Source organism: Notechis scutatus, chromosome 1 (genome assembly GCF_049901735.1).
Source record: "Notechis scutatus isolate UNSWTSFEM ecotype Mainland chromosome 1, rNotScu1.2, whole genome shotgun sequence".
NCBI classification, from domain to species: domain Eukaryota; kingdom Metazoa; phylum Chordata; class Lepidosauria; order Squamata; family Elapidae; genus Notechis; species Notechis scutatus.
Window position 1 is genome coordinate 1,124,926 of NC_142009.1, and position 20,354 is coordinate 1,145,279.

General features: G+C 63.2%; 1 protein-coding gene across 2 annotated transcripts; it reads right to left on the reverse strand.

Annotated features, from left to right (window-relative positions):
* Positions 1-1,762: 1,762 nt before the first annotated feature.
* SLC43A2 (solute carrier family 43 member 2) lies at positions 1,763-20,120 on the reverse strand. 2 transcript variants are annotated; one of them, XM_087955526.1, is made up of 15 exons: positions 18,893-18,955; positions 17,087-17,299; positions 14,995-15,085; positions 12,090-12,299; positions 11,528-11,583; positions 11,267-11,343; positions 10,566-10,658; positions 8,705-8,838; positions 8,134-8,336; positions 7,283-7,429; positions 5,687-5,828; positions 5,215-5,350; positions 4,957-5,030; positions 4,061-4,184; positions 1,763-2,857 (listed from the first exon to the last, which is right to left on the reverse strand). In XM_087955526.1, the coding sequence occupies exons 2-15, from the start codon at positions 17,244-17,246 to the stop codon at positions 2,696-2,698; spliced, it is 1,809 nt and encodes a 602-aa protein (XP_087811652.1). In that variant the 5' UTR covers positions 17,247-17,299; positions 18,893-18,955; the 3' UTR covers positions 1,763-2,695. The 2 variants fall into 2 exon arrangements, with proteins under 2 accessions (XP_087811652.1, XP_026544720.2); XM_026688935.2 differs by lacking the exon at positions 14,995-15,085 and having other exon boundaries at positions 12,090-12,301; positions 18,893-20,120.
* Positions 20,121-20,354: the final 234 nt, after the last annotated feature.

A 20,354-nucleotide genomic window follows, 5' to 3' on the forward strand; every position in this document is an offset into this window, starting at 1 on the left:
CTCAGGCGGAGGGGCAGTCATTAATTAACCTTCTCATCCCTCCTTATCACCCATCCCCTCCCACTTGTGACTGAATGACTGTAACATTGTCGCTTGCATCCTTACGATTTATATGGACTGTTTCCTAGTATGATTTGATTGCTTTTTGTACCCTATGACTATCATTAAGTGTTGAACCTGGTGATCTTGACTCTTGACGAAAGTATCTTTTCTTTTATATACACTGAGAGCCTTTGCACCAAAGACAAATTCCTTGGGTGTCCAATCACACTTGGCCAATAAAGAATTCTATCTATCAGTCAGGGAAAGCTCCTTCGCCCAGCTTCCACCCACTTCAGCAACAGTGGGCAGACCCACGGGGCAGCTTCATTGGGCAGGATGCACGCTGACCCTTTGACTGGGAGGATTGGGCCCTGCGTGACCACTAGGCGGGGGCTGCTTTCTCCCCTCCTCAAGAAAGCCTGCAGAGCCCCCTGGACAATGGAGCTAGGGGGATTCCTCAGCTGAGCCTCGGCTTGGGCTTCAGGGCTGCCTCTTGCCTGCTTCTCCTGGGGGCTGCGTACAGAAGCTGCCCCAGAGCAACAGCCCAGACCCACTCGCTGCCCCCTCCTTCTACTAAGCAAGCTGGCAGAGCACAGGGAGGCATCTAACCCCAGACTGCGAAGGGGTTAAGGCAGACGAGAGCCGCAGCAGGGACCGGGTGGGCACAGAGCAGGTGCCGAGGGCTGCCTGAACCTTCTTCCGGTCCTCTTTTCCCCCACCGTGCAGGTGCCGTGCAGGCACTGCAGAGGGGGGTCTAGCTATTGGGCCCTGAGGCTTCCTCTTTGTTTTAGCGCCTTTGGCATCTGGATTGCCACGGGTCATCTCCGATGCAGTTGGCCAGCAGCCTCTTTGGGTCTACCAAGAGCCGGGATCGCAAGGGGCAGCATTCCCATTGGTCGCTCCTTCCAACCATCTGCATCAGGCATAACTGTGATGGCTGCAGCAACGGGTCAGCCAAAGCCTCCTTGGCTGGAGGCGCGGGGAGAAGCATCAGCCAAATATGGAGGCAGTGCCAGATGAAATGCTGCACCCTCTGGCCTTGTTGGTCCCTCAGTGTGTCCCTATTAGAGCGAAACGCCGATGTGGCTGGCCGTCCGCTTCCCCGTGGCCTCCTTTTCCTCTGCCTGGCTATGGATTCCATGGCTTCAGCCCCCCTCCTGACCAAACCAGGGTTTGCTGCCTCACTGGCACTTGGTACACGCTTCAAGGGCACCAGCTTGTCCGTGGCTCAGCATTTGTGGGAGATGCGAGCACAGAGTGGGATCATTGCTTTCTTCCACAGGCCCTCTGTGAAGAACGAGCTGTGCCACGGCTTGAGCTGGCAGTTGATCTGGGAACTGCCAACCCTGGCACAGTGTTGGTCAAGTCCGATCCGCTTTCCTCTGCATGCGCAAGACTACAGTTGAGCCAAGAGGGAAGATGCCCCATTCTGGGAGCCGCCGGCTGCTTTTTCCCCTACCTTTTTGGGAGGGAAACAGGGCAGAGAAGCCCCAGGCCTCAGCTGGCACCCAGAAGGCAGCCATGGAAGGGACCCCAGGAAGAAGTGGCCCACCAATCTGAGCTCCATGCCCACCCGAGAGCCACTCCGGCCTCTGCTGCACCACTTCCGTCCAAGGCCACGTACCGACCTCCGAGGGGAGCGCCTTCCTTGACCGGATTTTCTACCAGGTTAGCCTTCTGGCTGCTCAGAGTAAAAAACACGGAAGCCATGTAGAGTGGTGTTTGGTTTTTTTGGGGTTTTTTTGATGTTAAAAGAGAGAAGACAGTGCAATCCACCTGTGGCATCTTGTCCCCCCCGCTGCTGCAAGGGAACCAGTGCCCTGCCCAGGAGAATTCCTGCCACCAGGGGGCGCCAGTTACTGTGCCAGGCGCCAGGAAGCTAAACCTGCCCTTGGCAGAGCCAGACACAGGCAGGGGATGGCAGGGCAGGAGCCAGTGCCCCCCCAGCCCAGGTCATGATTTGGGGTGCCTCCTTGCCTCGGTCTGTCAGGTCCTTTAATGCTTTGGGGTCAATTTAAGATCCCTGGGTGACCCTGTGCAAAGCTGTCCCTCTTTGGCAATGCCCCAAAGGTTGGAGGGACAAGACACTGTGCAACCCCCAGCTTTCGCCAAGCTGGTCCTCAGCCTGCGGAGAAGGTGGGGCCACATCCCCCTCCCACCAGGACAGGTGCAAGATGCAGGCAGACTGGATTCTCTCCTCGGCCAGCGGCTGCAGAGGCCGGAGGGACCAGCAGGGCCCTGCAAGGTGACCAGGGGAGTGCTCACCCAGGACGGGAGAGCAGGCAGATGGGGAGGGAGGAGGCCGGGGTCTGTGTCCTGCACAGACACAAACCAAGCCGTTGCCTGCGTGTGTTTGTACGTGCGTTGCGTAGGCGTGTGCCAGGAAGGGCTAGATCACCAGAAGAGCGGGGGTGGGTGGGTGGGGGCATTCCCTTTGCAAAGCAACCAAGACCTTATCGAGTTAGGCGTCTCTGAGGCCAGCACCAGAGACTCTGGGCAGGGGAGGCCACACCAGGGTGGTGCCACGGAAATGGCATGGTGGCGTGGCTTTTCACTCCAAAGCAAGGCCCGTGAGATGGGAGCTGTGCTGGGTGGGGCTTCTCTGGGGCCTCGGGGGGGACGACGACCCTCCCCAGCCAGTCCAAATGCGTCTCTAAACAAAGGCCTCCTCGCTGGGTGTGCCGTTGATCTTGAGGAAGAGCTGGGCATCGTCGTGTTTCTGCTGCTTCGCCCGTTCCAGGCGCCGCCTGTAGCAGATGAGGTAGACAGGCAGGCAGAAGCCCAGCATGCTCACCCCCAGCAGCCCCACGTTGACCTGGCAGGAGAGAGGGCGAAGGCGGTGAGGGCCAAAGCTGCTGGCGAGAGATGGCTCTCCACAGGGGGGCCTGGAGGGACGGCTCAGTCCGCAGCTGCCTCCTCCTTGCCCTTCCCCTTCCTCCCCTGGCCCCGAGGCTCCCAGGTGCCAAGCAGCCCTGGAGCCCCGACTGCCTGCCAACCCAGAGTGCCAAGCCTGCCACCTGCGGTGCCCAGGCCAGGCACAACCCTCTCCCGGGGGGGCAGCCGGTTGCTCGGTTTCAACAGCTCTTCGCTACCCGAGGGGGAGACTGTGGCATGAGAAGAGGAAGCCCTCGTCCATCTGGCACTGGCTGGAAGGGACCACGGAGGTCTTCTAGTCCAGCCCTTGCCAAGGACAGGAACCCTTGGACCCTTCGCCCCTTGACTCTGAGGGAGGCCTGCGAGTGCAGGAGGCCGGCTGCTTCAGAGCTCCCCCGCCTTTCCTGGACCCCTGCCCGAAGAGGGGAGGGGCACATTTGTGTTGCCCCCCCTGAGCTCCCTACCTCCCCACTCTCAGTGTGCAGGCCTTGCCGGGGGGGGGAGAGGACGAGCGGGCTACAGCCGCCATCAGGCCAGCGCTGCTGCACCGAAGGGCCCTGAGATGTTTTGCCCTCCTGGAGGCCAGACAGCAGTTCTCCAGGCGCCTGGAACTGGCCTTCCCTTCCCTTCCTCACGTGGCCGAGACAGACGGCTCCCAGCCAGCCCTCCTCGCTGCACAAACAAAGCCCACGTGGTCCCTGGGAGCCGATCCAGGAGGCCTCTGACACCCAGACCGTGACCATGCAGCCTCCCGGGGTGGGGGGGCTGGCTTCCACTGCCAGGCCAAAAGGCTCCAGGTGTGGGGCAGGGGGCGCTGCTGGCGGGCTTCCCTCCCCGGCACTGCCAGGCAACAGGTGGGACCCTCAAGGGGTGTTCCCTTTTTGGCCCAAAGCACCTCCCTCGGGAATGTGCCCCTTGGGGGACAGGGCCCAAGCCCCCAGACTGGGCCCACCTGCCTCTGCTCACCTTCTGGGCCTCTGCAGTCCTCCATGGCAGATGGAGCAGTGGCCCAGGCAGGCCTCCCCCTCTGAGCCCCAGGAGCCAGAACTGGCCGTGGAAGGGCATGACTTGTTCCCCACCCTCTTCCCTTCTCACGGGCTGTCCTTGAACAGCCAGCGCCCCCAGCCAAGGCGGGTCCACTTACCCAGAGGGGGTCTCCTTCCAGGGGGCCCATCATGGCCAGGAAAAGGGGCTGCTGCAGGAGGGCAAAGAGGGCGCTGACGAGAGATTGCAGCCCAGTCAAGCTGCCAAACTGCGTGGAGGGATACCTGGTGGGGGGAAGGGGGCAAGTGACCCACAGGTCTGCAGCTATTGAGCTGCCTTCTGGCCGGGTCCCGGGGGTGGGTAGGGCGAGGTCAGGAACAGCAACAGTGGAGGATGGGGTCTCTCTGCAGAGGAGGAAGTGGCTGGGCTCAGGGCCCCTCCTGGCTCGGTTCAAGTCTTCTCAGGGGTGCCCTGCCCGGAGGAACAAACCCCTGATGGCAAAAGTGCTGAGGGGCAGCGCAGAGCAGGAGCCTGGGAGGCAGATCTCCCGGTTGAGCAACCCTCAGAGTTGCACCCAACGTCCTCCGTGACCCATGGCCCGAAACGTCCCGTTCAAAACAACATGCGTCTGAGCAGGGCAAAAACATATGAGTCAGCCCTGGCAAGCCGTAACTGGATCCAGGCCCTGCATGTGTGTGTGTGTGAGAGAGAGGGTGGGGGGAGAGATGGATGGATCCATCTGCTGGGCCCAGCTCTCCAGGGCAGGCGGGCCCCTCCGGTGTCTCCCAGCTGCCTTCCTTGGGGCACTGAGAGGACCAGCCAGCAAGGAGGACGTTGTTTTGCTCCCCAAGGAATGCGGCCTGGCCCGGGATGACCTCGGCCTCCATCAGATACTCGGGAGGCAGGTGGGGGCGGGCGCCACCCGCTCTGGAGCAACACCCAGAGGAGCTGGCCAATATCCGGAGGCAAAGCCACACAACCACAGGGAACCCGGGGAGGAGGAAACCATGACCCAGAAACGGGGGTGACCCACTTTGCGATGGGTGCTGGACTTACACAGCAGCATAGAGACCTCCGACCGCCGAGTGGATGAAGCCTCTGACGATGGTGTGCAGGATGAAGGAAAGGATCTGGAAGGGAGAGTGGGGAGACCGCCCACTTCAGAGCCCCCGCAGGACCCCTGCCCTCCTCCCTCCCCGAGTGGAGCCCGGACAATCCCCCCCACACACCATGGAGGCAGAGGGGAGGGTCCCCAGCACAGGGCAGGCCGGCCAGCCTTTCCCCCAAAGGCCCACACCCCCCCCCCTCCTTCACCTGCAAAGGCAGGCTGGGGATCAGGCAGGTGACTCCAAAGCCCACCAGCAGCACATTGGTGAAAGCGAAAGCCCTGGTGGCGTTGCAGATCTTCTGGATCTGGCGGTCCCGAGGCCTCTTCTCCTTCTTCTCACCCCTGCAGGCGGGAGGAAAGATCACCCGGGCTGCCTCCCCTTGAGCCCCCTTCCCTGCCCGGTGCCAGCCAGTGCCCGGTGACCCTTGCCCTACTTGCCCAGGCAGCCTCGGCCTCCCATGACAAACAAGGCCTCCCAATGATGAGACTGCGGTTCCTGGCCCAGTGACCCAATTGCCTCTCGGCCTCCGCGCCCGGGCAGGGCCCATGGCATGAGCTGCCAAGGGCGTGTGGCAAATGGCACCCCTTTCCTACGCTTCAGAGGGGGAAGGAATGCGGGCTGGGCATGCAGCTGGCAGGGAGGGACCCCGCAGCTGCCCCCGCCCACTGGCCACGTACGGGGGGCTGGCGTCTCCCTTGTCCAACTCCTCAGGGCTGTCGTCACACTCCTTCAGCTTCCAGTCCATGATGTAGCCAATCACCGGCGCCGTCAGGAGGCAGAGCAGCTGCAAGACTCCAAAGATGGAGCCATAAAGCCCCACTGGAAGGCAAACGGGCAGCCCCGTTGGGGATGAGAAACCCCCACAACCAGAGCCCCCCTTGCAGGAGGCCGAGCACGGGGCCCCGGCCCCAGACCCAACCTCTTTGGGCTCTGCTGCGCAACCCAGTGGTTCCAGCAAGAGGGCATTGCCCCTCCCCCCACCTGGCTGAGGGCAACCCAAGCCAGCTGTCTGGAGAAGGAGAGGCAGGGCTGGGGCTGTGGAGGGGCAGGTCACACTAGGCCCTGAGTCCAGAGGCCCCAGGAGGCCCCGGGGGAGCCAGGCACAGGAGCAGGGGGACCCCGTGGGCAGGCCCTCCCCAGCCCTCTCCTCCTTCCGGGAAAGCAGCGGGGGGGGGCAATTCCTCTGCTTCAAGGGATTCCAGTTTTAACAGGCCCAAACTGGCTGCCAGGACGCAAGAGGCGTGCACAGTTCCCCCCTGTTGTGCAAAAGACGTGGCTGAGGCACTGCTGCTCCTAGTGCAAACCTCTCTCTTCCTCCTGGCTTCCTCCCAGCAGCTATAAATAGGGGCCTGACGCAGAGTCTGCGCCTTCTCCTTCTCCCTGTTGTTGTTGTTTTTCTTCTTCTGCTTTTCAGGGGCAAACAGGCCCCTCTGACCCACCGGCTGAGGTGCCCCCCCAAACTCTCCCACCCCCGGCAGCATCCGGATCCCCCAGGAGCAGCCCAGCGTTGCCTCCCAGCATACACACACACACACACACACACACACACACACCGCCTGTCATGGCAACGCGGCTGGAAGGAGCACCACAACAGCAACAAGCCCCCCTCCATCTGCCTTGCAAAACAGCCTCTGCTGAGGGTGGGGGGGATGGGAGGGGGCATCTGGTCCCCAGCAGGCAGCACAGGGCTACCTGGGCGAGGGGGACCCTGGGGGAGCCCCCACCCACCTTGCTCTCTTTCAGACATGAAGGGGAGCCCCAGGGCATGGTGGCCGCCTGACGGGCTTCTGGGCCCAAGGGTGGGGGTCAGTTCCCTTCTGCAACTGGTGCCCACCAGGTAGCCAGACGCCTGGACCCCCCCCCCAGCGTGCCCACCGAGGAGGGACGTCCGAGGAGGGCTTTGTGACGTCTGCCGATTCAGGCCCAGCCTGGCTGGAGCTCTTGGCAGCCACATGGGGCTGCGCGAAGGACCAGCAGCCAGAAAGCAACGGCTAGCCTTGCCAGGCAGCCCAACTGGGAAGCCGACCCGGTTGAAGTGATGCGTTTCTCCCCTCCTCTCGGTTCATCCTCCAGAAAACTAGGGAGAGTCCCCTGCGCTTCCCATGCTCCCCCCGCAGACCGAGCTGCCTCTGATCAGACATTGCGGGGAGGGGGCCCTTCCGCTCGCCCATGGCCAGCCCCCGATCACTGTGGCCCTGCGGGGTCAGCCAGATGGAAGCCGGGCTCCCCCAGGCCCCGACCTGGGCCTCCCCTGGGCACAAGAGGGCCCCCACCTGTCTCCAGGTCGCCCTCCACCAGGAAGGCCAGGATGTTGTTCATGGCCCCCATGTAGAAGATGAGGCGCAGCTGCGTGACACACATGGTGACCAGGCTGAGCAGCAGGATGGGGCTGAAGACGCTGTTCATGAAGGACGGGGAAGCTGTGTTGGGGGTGGGGAGAGAAAGGAAAATCCGTCAGGCTTTCCCCAGGAGGCCCCGCAAACGGAGGGCAGTTCTGCGCAGTCCGGAATCCCAACACCAGCCGGTCAGCCAGCCGGCCCTTGGTCCTGGGCCCAGAGAGCCAGCTGGCCCCCCCCCCGCAAGATGGCTGCCAGGTCCAAGGCCTCAGCATGGGCTGAGGGGGCGGTACGGGTTGTCCGAGGGGTCCCCTCCCCCCACTTCAGCAAAGGCTTTGGCCGCATCCTTTCAGGGCCCACCGCCCCCTTCGTGAAGGGAATTCCCACCCCGGTGCAGCGTTTTCAACCCAAAAGTCTTTTAATGCATAGAACCAGAAGGGAAACGTCTCCTGGCAGCCCTTCCTTCTTGGCTCACGGAGGGCAGGGAAAGGCTACTGCACAGGGAAGGACCTCTTGCCCCTTGGCCCGCAGGACCAGGCCAGACCCACGGGGCCTAGGGGGCAGAGGGCTCCCAAGGCACCCCAGTTCTTGCCAGCAGGAGAAACGGGCAGCGCTGGCTCCTTGACTGCCTTCGGGGGTGGGGGGGGGGGTGGAAGCTAGCCAATGGAGAGACCCCTCTGCAAAAGCTATGCCACCGCGGGAGCCTGCCAACCTGCCCACCCAACTGGCATGGCAGCAGCCCCCGGCAGAGGGAGGGCCGGGCCATGCCTGCCACTCGTGATCCTCACCGGCACTGTCCGGCTCGCACTTCACCTCCAGGTCCACTGTGGAGAAGCAGAGCTTGTTGCCATCCTGCAGCGCCGTGGCCTCCTTATTGCCCTTCATGGAGCTGCCCACACTGAGGCGGCGGCCGACCGTGGTCACCTGCTTGTAGAACTGCTTCCCGGTGATCTTGTGGTCAAAGCCCAGCCAGCTGAACTTAATCTTCACCCTGGGCGGCAGGGAGGTCAGTCCTGCTGACTCTTGGCCCCCAGACCCAATACCTCCTGGGAGCAAGGTGGGTACATGTGGCTTTGCCAGGGACCCTCCCTCTTAAGGGGCATCCCCAGCTGTGAAAGGCGAGGGAGGCCACAGCCTGGGGGGGGCGGGGTAAGCTTTGGCTGCAAAGAGCAGCAGCCAGCACGGGGGAAACCAGCTCTGGTACCCATTCAGCAGGAGGGCCAGCCGGACCGTGGGTTCCTGGGCGGATGGGCAAAAGGGGGCTGCCTGGCACAGCTCCGCCCATGTTCACCACTTGAGGCTCTGGGAGAACCTGAGACAGGCGGGCCACGCAGGGCCCTTTCCCCAAGCCCCACTCACGTGTAGTCCATGTCTTCGGGGCCCGGGAAGGGCTCCAGGGGCCAGTTGAAGAAGCAGTTGAAGAAGACAAGGCCCGCACAGCCTGCCCAAACCAGCAGGATGAGGATGAAGGAGACGCCCAGGTCGTAGATCACCTGGGGAGCAAGAGGAGCACCTGGGAAGAAGCGCCTGGCCCAGCTCAGGCTGAGGGGAAGTCGGCCTTAAGAGCCGGGTGGGCGTTAGTGGGGAGAGGGGGGCCCTTAGGGGTCAGGCCGCCTTGGCCACTTCTCCAGGGCAAGGCACCACCTCCCATTGGGAAGGTCCCGGCCTTTAGATCAAGGACAGGGTTGGGGTTCATTTTGGGGTAGCCCATTCCTCTGGCATCCAAAGGGCTCTCTGGGGAGCTCATGGAGGCAGGAGGAGAAAATGGAGACGTGCCTTGATCCCACCCTCCCTTGTGCTCCAACTGCCCCATGAAAACAAGGGGGCGGCCCTTTGGTCAGCCATCCTCCAAGATGCCCTGCAGACCGGCTGCCCACTGAAATCCCACTGAGCTGTCTTGCCTCACTGCCAAGTGAGATCTGCCCAGCCCGTAAACCAGGCTGAGGACCTCAGCTCAGAGCCAGGCCCTGTGCCCAAAGCAACCCCCCAGGCTGCTGCTGCCTGGCCACTCCCCAAACCCTCCCACAAGGGCAGCCAAGCACCCCCCCATCGCCATCCCTGGGGCAGTCTGTGCCCAGGGCCAGCTTCTCGGGCTGCAAGGACAGCTGTTTTCCACACCGTCTCCCTTTCCTGAAAAGACCACAAGGCTTCCACAAAACAGGGCAGAAATGGGTTGCCATTCACTGCACAGCGTCCGGTAAGCATGCAAGAGGAGGGGGGTGGGGGGTGCGCAGGTGTACATTAAATTCCGTCAGGCCTTTGGCTTTCACTTGTCCAGGTGCCGTCCTGGACTCCTTCCTGCCGCTTGACATGCAGCCTGTCTCCAGAGAGGGTGCCGATCTCGGGGCCAGCTAGATCTGGGCACGCGCCACCTCTGGCCTCAGATGGGGCATCACTTCTGCTCAGGGCTCAGGTGGATGAAGCTTTGCACAGCTTCATCTGGGGTGCCAGCTGCATCCATTCCTAGATTGGGGGGGGGGGCTTTGGGGAGTCTTGCCCTGGCCGCCTAATAGCTTGACTACTGCAATGCACTCTGCAGGGAGCTGCCCTGAAGACCCCTCAGAAGCTTGGGGCAGAGCAGCTGAGCGGTAGGTGAGCTGCACTGGTTCCCAGTTTGCTTCTGGGTGGGATTTAAGGAGCCGATTATGACCTCACGCAGAGAGGCCCGGTCAAGCAGGAGGAAAGCGGGAGGCTGGGGTTAGAGCCCCTCTGGCGGAAAGCAGCTGCAGCCTCCCTATGGAGCTGACTCTCAGTCTGGCCCAACTGGAGCGGGGCGACACGGGGCCTGGTTGCCTGAGGTGCTGCCTATCTCCAGTGGCACCTGCCTGGCCATCTCGGACTTGCTTTCGGTTCCATCTTCGGGACGCCTTCCCTGGTGCAGGCCCTGCCCTCTGGAATGAACCCCCCGAGATCGGGCGGCTCCCACCCTGAGGGCATCCTGTAAATCCTTGCGGGGGGGGGCTCCCTTGGTGGGCGTCTGCCCTGCTTTCTTCTTGGCCGTCCCGTTCCTCTTAAGGGCTCCTGGGGGGCTTTATCCCTGTGCTGCAAGCTGGCCGGAGTCAACTGGACTCTGGCCCCATCTCAGTTGGATAAAGAAATGCCTAAACTCCAGTCCCACAGGTGGTTTGTGACCCCCGGGGGAGTTGGGGGACGTTTTCTGGGTGTTCCCATTCCCAGCCTGCACTGCCCCCCTCTTGCTGTTTCCTCCCCCTGCACTTACCTTGATTCCGGGAAACGTCACCGCCGAGGAGGCATAGGAGCCAATCATGAGGGCAATGAAGGTGGAGCGGAGATCCCCGAACATGTTGGGCAGCTGGGAAGGGAGGGAGAGAGGGAGGGTGTAAGGGCAAAAAAGGCTGGCTAGAGGGAGGCTCTCCACAGGGCGGGGGGGGGGGAGCTGAAGGGGGGCGGAGGGGGTGACGGAAGAGACCCTAGAGCCACAATTGGGGAGGAAAAGGGGGAAGGGGAGGGCGAGCATCCCTCCCGGACCTTCCACACCTTTGGCAAGGCTGGGAGGGAGGCCATGGGGAGGGAAGGGGGCAGCTTTGAGATCTGACCCCCCGAAGGCTTGGAAAACAGCCTCTCCTCAGCTCCCCCAAATGACCTGAGGTGCCACTAAGGGCAGAGCCAGGGATCCCTCCCCGAGGCCAGGCAAGGGCAGACCCTCTGGGCCCCTCTCGGCCCAGGCGGAAGCGCACAGGGGCGCCAAGAGCCCGGTCACAGCAGGCACTCCCCCCCCTCCCTTCCTTCCTTAGGCCTTCACTAAGCGCACAAAGCCCCTGTCTGGCAAAGGAGCCCCTCCCCAAACCCCCTCCAGCATGGGTGCTGTGGGGGCAGACACAACACCAATCCGGGGCGAGAGCGGTGCCATGGAAGGTGGCGGAAGGGCTCGCCCCGCCCAGCAGGGAAGTTGGCACTTACTGTGAGAGACGTGAAGGTCAGGCACATCCCTCCGAAGCCGTTCAGCGACAGCGAGATGAAGATGAGCACCGAGAGGGCTGGGCAGAGGGAGAAAGCGCTGGAACACCCCCCTGCCAGGCCAGAAGCCCGGGCGCACATGGGGGACGGCTGGCGTGATGCCCGTCCCCCAGCCCCCCACTGGGCAAGGCTCCCTGGCTGCCCCTCCCCCCGCAGAGAAGCCCTGCTCCAGCCTCCCCCCAGAGCCCCCGCGGTCACACTCACAGTCCGGGTTGCTGGCCCCATAGGCGATCATCACGCAAGAGACGGCAAAGCAGGCGCTGCGAAGGCACACGGGGAGGCCTGTCGGTCCCCTGGATCGCACGCCCAGGCCTCTCGACCCCGCAACAGGCCTCCCCTTGCCCACCCCGCTCTGCCTTTGAAAGGCTCCTCTCAACGGAGGCTCTGAGCCACCAGCCAAGGGCCCGAGCCATCTCTCCAGGCTCCCTTTCCCTCCCCAGGAGCCTCAGGTGCCAGCATCCCTCCGCCCCAGAGTTTGGGGGATTCTCTGCCCACCGAACAGGGCGCAGAAAGCAAGCTGTCTTCTCCCAGGCAGCCCGAATAGGCCAAGAACCCTCCGATGGGAGGCAAAGCAAAGGTCGTTCCCCCCCCCCAGCCATGCTGACCTCTGGCCCTGGGCTCAGGAGGGAGGGATGGGTGGCTCTCCCTCCCTGGCATGTGGATCCAGTGGCTCTCCCTCTCTCGTGGGAGGGAAGGGAAGCTCTCCTTGGTGCGGAGGGCTGTGGGCGGCTGTGCTTCGGCCCCGAGAATCCCCACCCAGGCCTACCTGCCCAGCAGCCTCAGCTTGCGCGGCCCATACTTGTCCATGACGATGCCCAGGGGCAAAGTGATGGCGCTCAAGAGGAAGGAGCCCACGGTGAAGGCCAGGTTCAGCATCTCATCCTGCTCCTTGCAGATCAGCCAGCCGTTCATTCGGGCCACTTCTGGCTCCGGGGCTGCCGTCCCGTTCCCGGGCACCAAGGGCCCCCGTGGAATTCTCTGCGGGGGAAAAAGAAGGGCAATGCAAGAGGCGTCCTTCAGGAGGCCTGACCTCCCCACCCACGCCAGCTCTGCCCTGCACGGGCCGGCACTGCTCTCCTCATCGGACGGACTTTTAGAAAACTTTTAAGATCGTCTCAATGTGAAACGAGGGAGCCGAGTCCACGTTTCAAAGCTGAGACTCCGCCTTTAGTCCAAAGGGACCCAGGTGGCCCAGTTTTCCCAGAGTGGGGACCGTTGCACCCCAAAGGGTGGGGCCTAGAGAATGAGACCTAGAGAAAAGGCCCCGCTGTCAGGGGAGCCAGGAGGTGTGCAACCCCCCTCTGCTAGGTATGCAATAGTGCCCCCCCTTCTCAACCTCCGGGCTCAAGAGCCTGGGACCCCTCACCCTCGGGGGCCATGGAGGAAGAGGGCAAGGTCTCCCCGGGGTTCCTGCTCTCCAATTAGAGTGCACTGTGTGACCGCACGCTCCCAGCTGACCAGCCCACACTGGTTTACAACATCAATTTGAACAATGCGCCCATCAATTTAAGAGAATAAAAACAGGCAATAAATAATGATAAAACCATAAAACCATGTTATCGGAACAGCCATCGTGTGTGAGTAATATAAAACCGCCATTAAGAAGGGGAGGCCGATTGAGAGGAATGGGTTTTAAGTTCAACACTGCAAAATTGGGTACATGATGTCCTCGCTATCAGCGGAAAGTCCCTGCATTGGAAACCCCCCCCCAAGATGCCCCTCCCATTCCAGCCGAGGCTCCTCCCTTCCAGGGGAACCTCCGAGAGGCCCTTGGGGGCGGAGGAGCATCTCAAGGTTCCCCCCAAGGTCAGAAGGGCAGCCGCCTGCCCAAGAGATCCCGCCAGGCCCCAGGGGACGGAGCCACCCCAGAGGAAGGGACCGGGGGCGGCGTTCCAGCCTTTCAGGGCAAAAGAGGCCTGCTGGGAGAGCCGGGGAGGGAGGCACCTGGGCCTAAACCCCAGGCTGGACCCCAAGACCCAACGGCTTCCGAGGAAAGGAGGAGACCAAGGGGGGAAAGCGGGGCCGTTTTGTGGGGAGGAGGCCCACGGGAGTGCTGGATCCAGGGTCTGGGGTGCCCTGTCCTGCCCAAAGCCAGCGTCCTTCTGCCCTGCCTTTCTGCTAAGAGGTGGCCAGCTCAAGACGAGACCTCGACTGGGCCCAGAGGCCAGCACCTCCTGGGAAGGGACGCCTGCGGCACAACCGCCTCCTCTGGGTGCTCTGTGGCTGTCTCCCCTTCTAGGGGTGAAGACGCCCAAGGGAGACGAGAGGCCAGCCGTGGGGAATGCCGGTCGCAGAGGGGCAAACGGTGGGGGATTTGGGGAGGGAGCGGGCATAGGTTGGGTTGGGGCTCAAGGCAGTGCAGGCACATTCAGCCGCAAAAGATCTGGCCTCCAAGCTGCCGCCTGCTTGTATCAGGAGAGCTGTGGGTGCGCACGGGGCCTCTGACTGTGCCAAGAGTCGAAAGGGGAGGCAGGGAATGGGGCGAAGGGCCAAGGAGATCCGTCAGCAGGAGCTAATACCTGCAGAAAGCCGGTCAGAGGAGCCCCCGCCCAGGGGAAGGCTGGCCGTCCCACAGGGGCCCTGGAGGCTGCACCAGCGCCAGAGGCAGGGAGAAGGAGGGGTGGGCATCCCGCTGGCAATAGGAGGCAGCGGGTCAGAAGACTGAGTCCTCCTCAGCCCCCCCTTGGCTTCGCTCTCCTCCCCAGAGGGGGCTGGCTTCAGGCAGGCCAAGCAACTGAAGCAGCCAAGCGCGTGCCTGGAGCCCCCCGCCCAGCAAGGATGGGGGCCCAAGAGAGAAGTGCTGGGCAACCCTGGGCAGCCGGCTCCGCCCTCGGCAGCTTCCTTGGTTACCCCTCGCCTGCCCTGTGCCAGAGGAAGCTCACGCCAGCTGCGGCTGGTTGATGCTGGATGCCCGCCCCCCCCGCCCCCAACCGGGAGACCACTTTCCCAGGTGGCTCTGGAGAAACATTAACTAACCTGCTGTAGACATGGGAGTAATAGGCAGAGCCCAGAGGGGGGCAAGGGGGGGGAGGCCAGCAGAGAAACCAGGCGAAGGGACGGTAGTCACAGTGGGGGAGCCCAGGAGAGCCCGTGGGAGAGGTGGACAGGCAGCCCCGGGCAGCGGGAGGGCACCCCTGTGTTGGGGTCTGGCAAGAGGGAAGCCTCTTCACAGGCAGGCGCCTGCTCTAACCATCTGCTGAGCTGCCCCCTCCCTGCCCAAAGTTTTAAACCCCAGCAGCGGCTTTACCATAAACAAGGCTGTTTGTGGTGAAAACACACTTAGGCTGGCAGGGACACCAATCTCTGGCTGCCCTTGAGGCGCTGGGGCCTGACAGCTGCCATCCTTGGAGGAGGAAAGGGCATAGGGTGGTGCCCTACGCTGGAGACCCCGTGGGCCTTGGGCCAACATGGGGCCAGAGCCACCCCATAGCCACCCCAGTCAGCCTCCCAAGTGCAGTTGGCCCCAAGATCCCAGGAGAGCTGATGTGGTCCTGACTTCCTTCTTCTAAGGCCCTGGAGAAGAGGGGGAGCCCCACTGCCAGGGGGGGCTGATTCTTCCCTCCCCCAATGCAACCTCGGCCTAAGGGTAGGAACCTCCCCCCCTGCACCATCACTAGCCCCCCCCCAGGGGCCGGCTTGATCCGAACCATCCTGGGAATGGCAGAAGCCACTCACAAGCAAGCCTGGAATGATTCACGGATGGTGCCCTTGGCCGTGCCCATCCCTTGCCCCGACGTCCCTCCAGGGCCTGCGGAGCACAGCCTGCTCACACACGTGGGGGGAGACACACGGGGGGGGGGCAGGGTCCAGGGCCTGAGCTCTGCAGAAAAGCCACAGAAAGTGCCTTAAGGCGCTTTGTGGAGCCCGAGCGGGGCCAGGCGCAAGATGCTGCCTGAGTGTCACCTGAAGAGGAGGGAGGTTAAAACAAGGGGAGCCCCTGAGCCCAGCCGGACCTGCTGCTCCAGCTCCCCCTTCTGATCTCACTTCACCACTTGGTGTCCATCCTAGATTCTCCGATGGGAGGGCAGCCCCAATCCCATTGCCCCATTTCTCATTCCTCTTCAGGCAAAACCTTCATTTCCTCCCAGGAGGAACCAAGTCGGGGGCCCCGTCATCCACAGCATCAGTTGCTCAGTGCCAGGAACGACCCCCCTCGTTGCGAGGGGGCACAGAGCCACAAACCATACCCCGGGGCTAAGCTCCAGAGTCCCAGCATGCCCCAAAGGGGCTCCCTTGAGCCATGGCCGTTCACCCCCCCCCCCCTTACAAGATGGCTGCCCCAAGGCGAGGTCAGGTCAGGCTAGCTTGGGCAGTCCAGGAAGGAAAGGGAGGGAGGAGGCAGGTCCCAACAGCCTTCAGCCGCTTGCCGCCTCATGAGGAATGGGGAACCGTCATTGCCGGCAGCTGCAGGGACCCTGAGCGGATGTGGGGAGGCAACTCAGCACTTCAGCCGGAAAACGCCAGCTCAACAGGCAGGGCTGCCGAGTCGGAGTGGAACAAAGTTGTTGCACGGAGCCCCTGATCCGGCTGCAGCCGGCCACAGGACACACCCTGGTCTCTCTCTCTCTCTCTCTCTCACACACACACACAAGGGAACATGCACGCGCACACACACACACACACACCCTGCCCCTCCGATGAGGAAGAGCAGGGTCAGCAAAGTGCAGTGGAGAAGCAGAGCCTCCCCCCCCCCAAGTTCCCTGGTCAGGTCCCTGCCAGAGAGCCCCCAGCTGAGAAGGAGACCCCTCCCGCTAAGGGCCCCCCTCCATAAGATGGGGGGTGGGTGGGAGCTGTTTTGCTTGTGAACAGCAGAAGGAAGTCCTCAGAAAGACGAGACGACCAGACAGACGGGAGAGCCCAGGGCTGCTCCAGAGAGAAAGGAGGAAGATGACAGGAGTGGAGCCCCTCCTTCCTGGACAGGCCGGAGAAGGTGGGGGGCACTTTGTTGCATGGCTGGCCTTGGTTGAGCCGTGGAGTCAGTGGGCTTTCCCTGGGCTGCACCCCGGGTTCCACTGCCCTGCGTGGGAATTCACAAGGGCCCATGGATGGCACTGAGGGCACCTGCCTTTGACTCTCCCCTGTGGGTTCCCTCTCCCCGCAGCCCCGATGCTGCAGAGCCCAGCTCTTTCCCCATCCCGGGGCCCCTCCCAGGACTGAGTCCCCACCCGCCCTCTCCTGCCAGCCTAGAATCAGCTGGTTCTGCAGGATCTTATCGTCTTCCCTCTTGGATAAAATCTCTGCCACGGCAGCTTTTTATCAAGGTCTCCGCCCGTTCAGACCCTGTCAAAGATTGACCGGGGTCCAAAGGGCAAGGCTGATTGGGGGGCAACGAGGAGGCATGGAGACAGAGGCAAGAGCTTCCTGCCCACCCCTCCAGTGTGGCTGATATCCTTGTTCCAAAGACCACAAAGACTTCCAAGAAGGAAAGGGATTTATGGGGGAGGAGTCCAAAGGCTGTCCTGGCCCTTCCCAGTCCAGAAGCCAAGTAGCCGGGCTCACCTAGAGGCGGCCGAGACCGAGGCGGGCAGGAAGAGGAGACAGGCTCCAGGCCCCCTCCTCAAAAGAGCAGACCCCTGCCCTTGTGATCGCAAGAGATGCCCCCTCCTCACAGAGCCCCTTCCCCACTAAGCAGCCAGAGGTGGCACACACAGGCCAGACTGTGGTGGCCGGGGGTGGGTGGGCTGGCTTGCCCAGGAGGCCACTAGTGAAGCCCGAGTGGCAAAGGCCTGGTGCCCAGGAGAGCCGGGCCCAGGTGCTTCTTACCTGGGAGGGGGCACAGGTAGGAGTAGAAGCCCTCCGACTTGAGCATGATCAGGAGGGATCCCCAGCCCAGGAGGACGGCGGAGAAGAAGAGGTTCTCCACGACAGCCGTGCAGGCCATCCACCAGCGACGCCGGTGGGCCGTGGCGAGAGTGGGAGCCATGATGGTGGGCGGCAGCAGGCGGGGGCTCTTCTTCACCAGGAGGGTCTTCCAATCTGTTGGCACAGAAGGCTTTTTTCTTGAGCCCCTTTTTCCTTTGGGGTTCCCTTTCTTTCCAGACAGTGACTGATGCCTCCTCCAGCCCCCCTAGTGCCCCCCGTTCCTTCCCTAACATTCTCAGAAGACGCCGCTTAAAAAGAACAAAAGAAGCCACAAGGCAGAAAGGGAACTCACCTAGTCGCTCCTACAGGTCCCCCAGCAGGTGGTCATCCAGCCGCCCCGTTCTTGGACACCTCTGCTAGGAAATCTGTCCTGGCCTCCACTGAGACCGACTGCCCTGCTGCCTAACCCCCCTTCTCCTCTGAGAGCCCCAGAGGGGATTGGTGAGGGAAGAGATGGCCGATCCAGGCAGCCCTCCTGCCAGCGGAGGGTCCCTGCCGAGGGATCTTTAGAGGGCCCAGCGAGTGCTGGGAGGAGGGAAACTCAGCTGGCAGAGATTGGATCAAGCAGCAGCTAGATAAGGGCACAAACTCTTGGTTTATTTTATCGGGACTCCTCCAAAGCGCTGGATAAACTTATCAGCCTTGGGATAAGAGGATGAGGTCAGCATGAGAGGTCAGTAACAAGTGGCTCAACCAGAGGAAGGGGGGCAAGTGCCCGGACAGTGGAGGCAAGTCTGAATGATACAGAGAGGCAGCCAATGGCCGGCCGGCCACCCACCCGGGGCCTTAGTGGTGCCAAGGCAAAATAATAAAGGCCCCGAGTGCCACAGGGGGCCAAGGGGGAAGCCCTGGGCAACCCCCAAAGTGCCCTAGAGCAACTGGGGGTGGGGGTGTGCCTGAGCAGTGTGAGGGTGGGAAATGCCGCCATGGGCTGGCCTGCTCCTTCTCTTCACAGCTGGCAGCAGCTTTGGGGGAAAGAATTAAATGGGGGGAGGGGTGTCTGGGAATGGGTGAAGTCAGGAGAAAAGCGGGGTGGGGTGGTTGGGTGGGGTGGAGTCAGAGGGACCCGAAACAAGGAAGCAGGAAAGGAACCGAGAATTAACTGATCTGAACCTCTTGCCGGAGGGCAGCTTGAGCTGGAAATTGCAAAGGCCCCTTTTGCCCTGCAACGATCTCACAGGGGGGGCCAAGCCCGGACAATGGCTGAAGAAGAGGCGCTCCAGCTGGGCACAGGGAGGAGGGCAGAAGGGGAAGGAATCTTAAGACGGGCTGGCCACAGTAGATCAACCGACCCTCCCGATTTAGAGGCCTTGTTCCTAAATACCCAACGCCTGGAAATGCCTGGGGTGGGGGCGCAGGGGGCTTCATAAGACCACTTAGGATGGAAGTGGCTAGCAAGGACCTCGCCCCACTCGCACTGGACGGGCTGGGACACTGCGCTGAGCCCCTCGCCAAAGGCCAGGCCAGTTGGGGCGGGGGGGGAGAGCGGGTCTCCAGCCGCTTTGGATCTCTGCTTGCCCCCGGGATGGTGGGGCGGAGGATAAGAGGCCGAAGTTCGGGCAGGGGGCTCTCTCCGAGCCTCCCACACGGGCGCAAGCGGCGGCGGCAACGGGAGTCCCGGAGGCCGGCTGGGATATGTGGGAGGAGCAGAGGCCCTGCAGAGATCCGCTCTTCCCCGCGGAGGGAAGCCAAGCCCCGTGCGCTCACCTGGCTGCCCAGCTGGATCCGGCCGGTGCTGCGCGGCTGCGGCTGCGGTGGCGACGCTTCTGTTGCTCCGTGCCCGGCGCACCGCCGCGTCTTTTATACCTCGAGGCGGGGAGGGGAGCGAGGCGGCACTGATTGGCCCCGGCGCCTTGCCAGCCGCCGCGTCTCGCCCAATCGGGCAGCGCGCCGCCAAGCCAAGGCGGCGAGGTGGGCAAGCGGGCGTCGAGCGGATCGGCTGGCGACGCGGAGCTCCCTCGGCGACCCTCAACCGGCCGGCGTCGCTTCTTTTCGCCAGGCGTAACTCTCCAGTCCCCGCCTCGATATTCGCCCCCGATCGCGGCCAGCGCCGGGCCTCGCTCGGGAGGCCACGGCTTGGAAGGCCGCCGCTGGAGCGAAGCTGCGCGCAGCCGCTGCGCTAGCATCGGATCGGGCGCGCCGGACGGTTCCGACCGAGCCCCGAGCGTCGTCTTTGGCGCCCGCCCAGCGCCGCGGAGCTCCCTGTACCGGGAGAAGGGGAAGACACCCCCCCGGGGCGGGGCAGGGAGAGGAGCTTCTCCCGCCCGCCCCTCTTTCCGCGCCCACCGGTGTCCCCGCAGGACGACCCCCGCCCCGCAGTCGCCGCCGCTTGAAAGAGACGGGCCGGGGGTGGGTAGAAAGGCGCCGGGCGCCCTTGGAGGAGAAGGTCCCGCGTTCGCCTGTCTGCCCGCGGATGTCAGCGGAGCTTTGCCGCTGCTTCGTCCGGGGTCTCTGGGCAAACACGTCCACCCGAGCGGGGCTTGTCGCCTCCGGCACGCAACGAGCGCTGCCCTCGGATTCCCTGTCCGGTTGCCCCCCTTTTGAGGGCGATGGCAGTAAACTGTTCCCGTAGCAGCGGCTGCTCCTCTTTCCCGGCTGGGCTGGTGAACGAGGCTTCGCAGGGCACCTTCGGCTCAGCAATTCTCTCCGCCGGAGCGGCTGGTCCCGGGAGGCCGGCCCCTCTGCCCGGAGGGGCTGGGCTCCGGTCCGGCCTTCCGAAGCCGTGAATTCGTCCCTCTCGCTGATACGCCTGAGGCGCCCCTGGTTGCCTTGCCGGCTGGTTCCTCCGCCACAGAGCGAAAGACGCGCTTCCCTCGAGGAGAGCAGGGGATGCGGGTCCTGAGGCAGCCAAGTCCCCCCAAATGCTCGCAGTCCCACCTGCCAGCCGGACGGTCGCCGCGCTCCCCTCTGGACTCTGCCGGCGCCTGTGCCCTCCAGAAGGCAGGAGGGTCACCCGGGTGGTTTTGTTTTTAGCAAACCTGAGAGGAGCACCAGGGTGGGGAAAAGGGAACACGTGACTACGCAGGGCGGGGGGGGGGAGGCCTGCCGACCCCCCAGGAGCTGTTCTGGGATTCTTTCCTGCTTCTTGTGCAATCTCACACCCCTCCCGAGAAGGGACACCCTGACCCCCATTTGGGACTTGCGCCTGACAGGGGCCTGATGGAGCCCA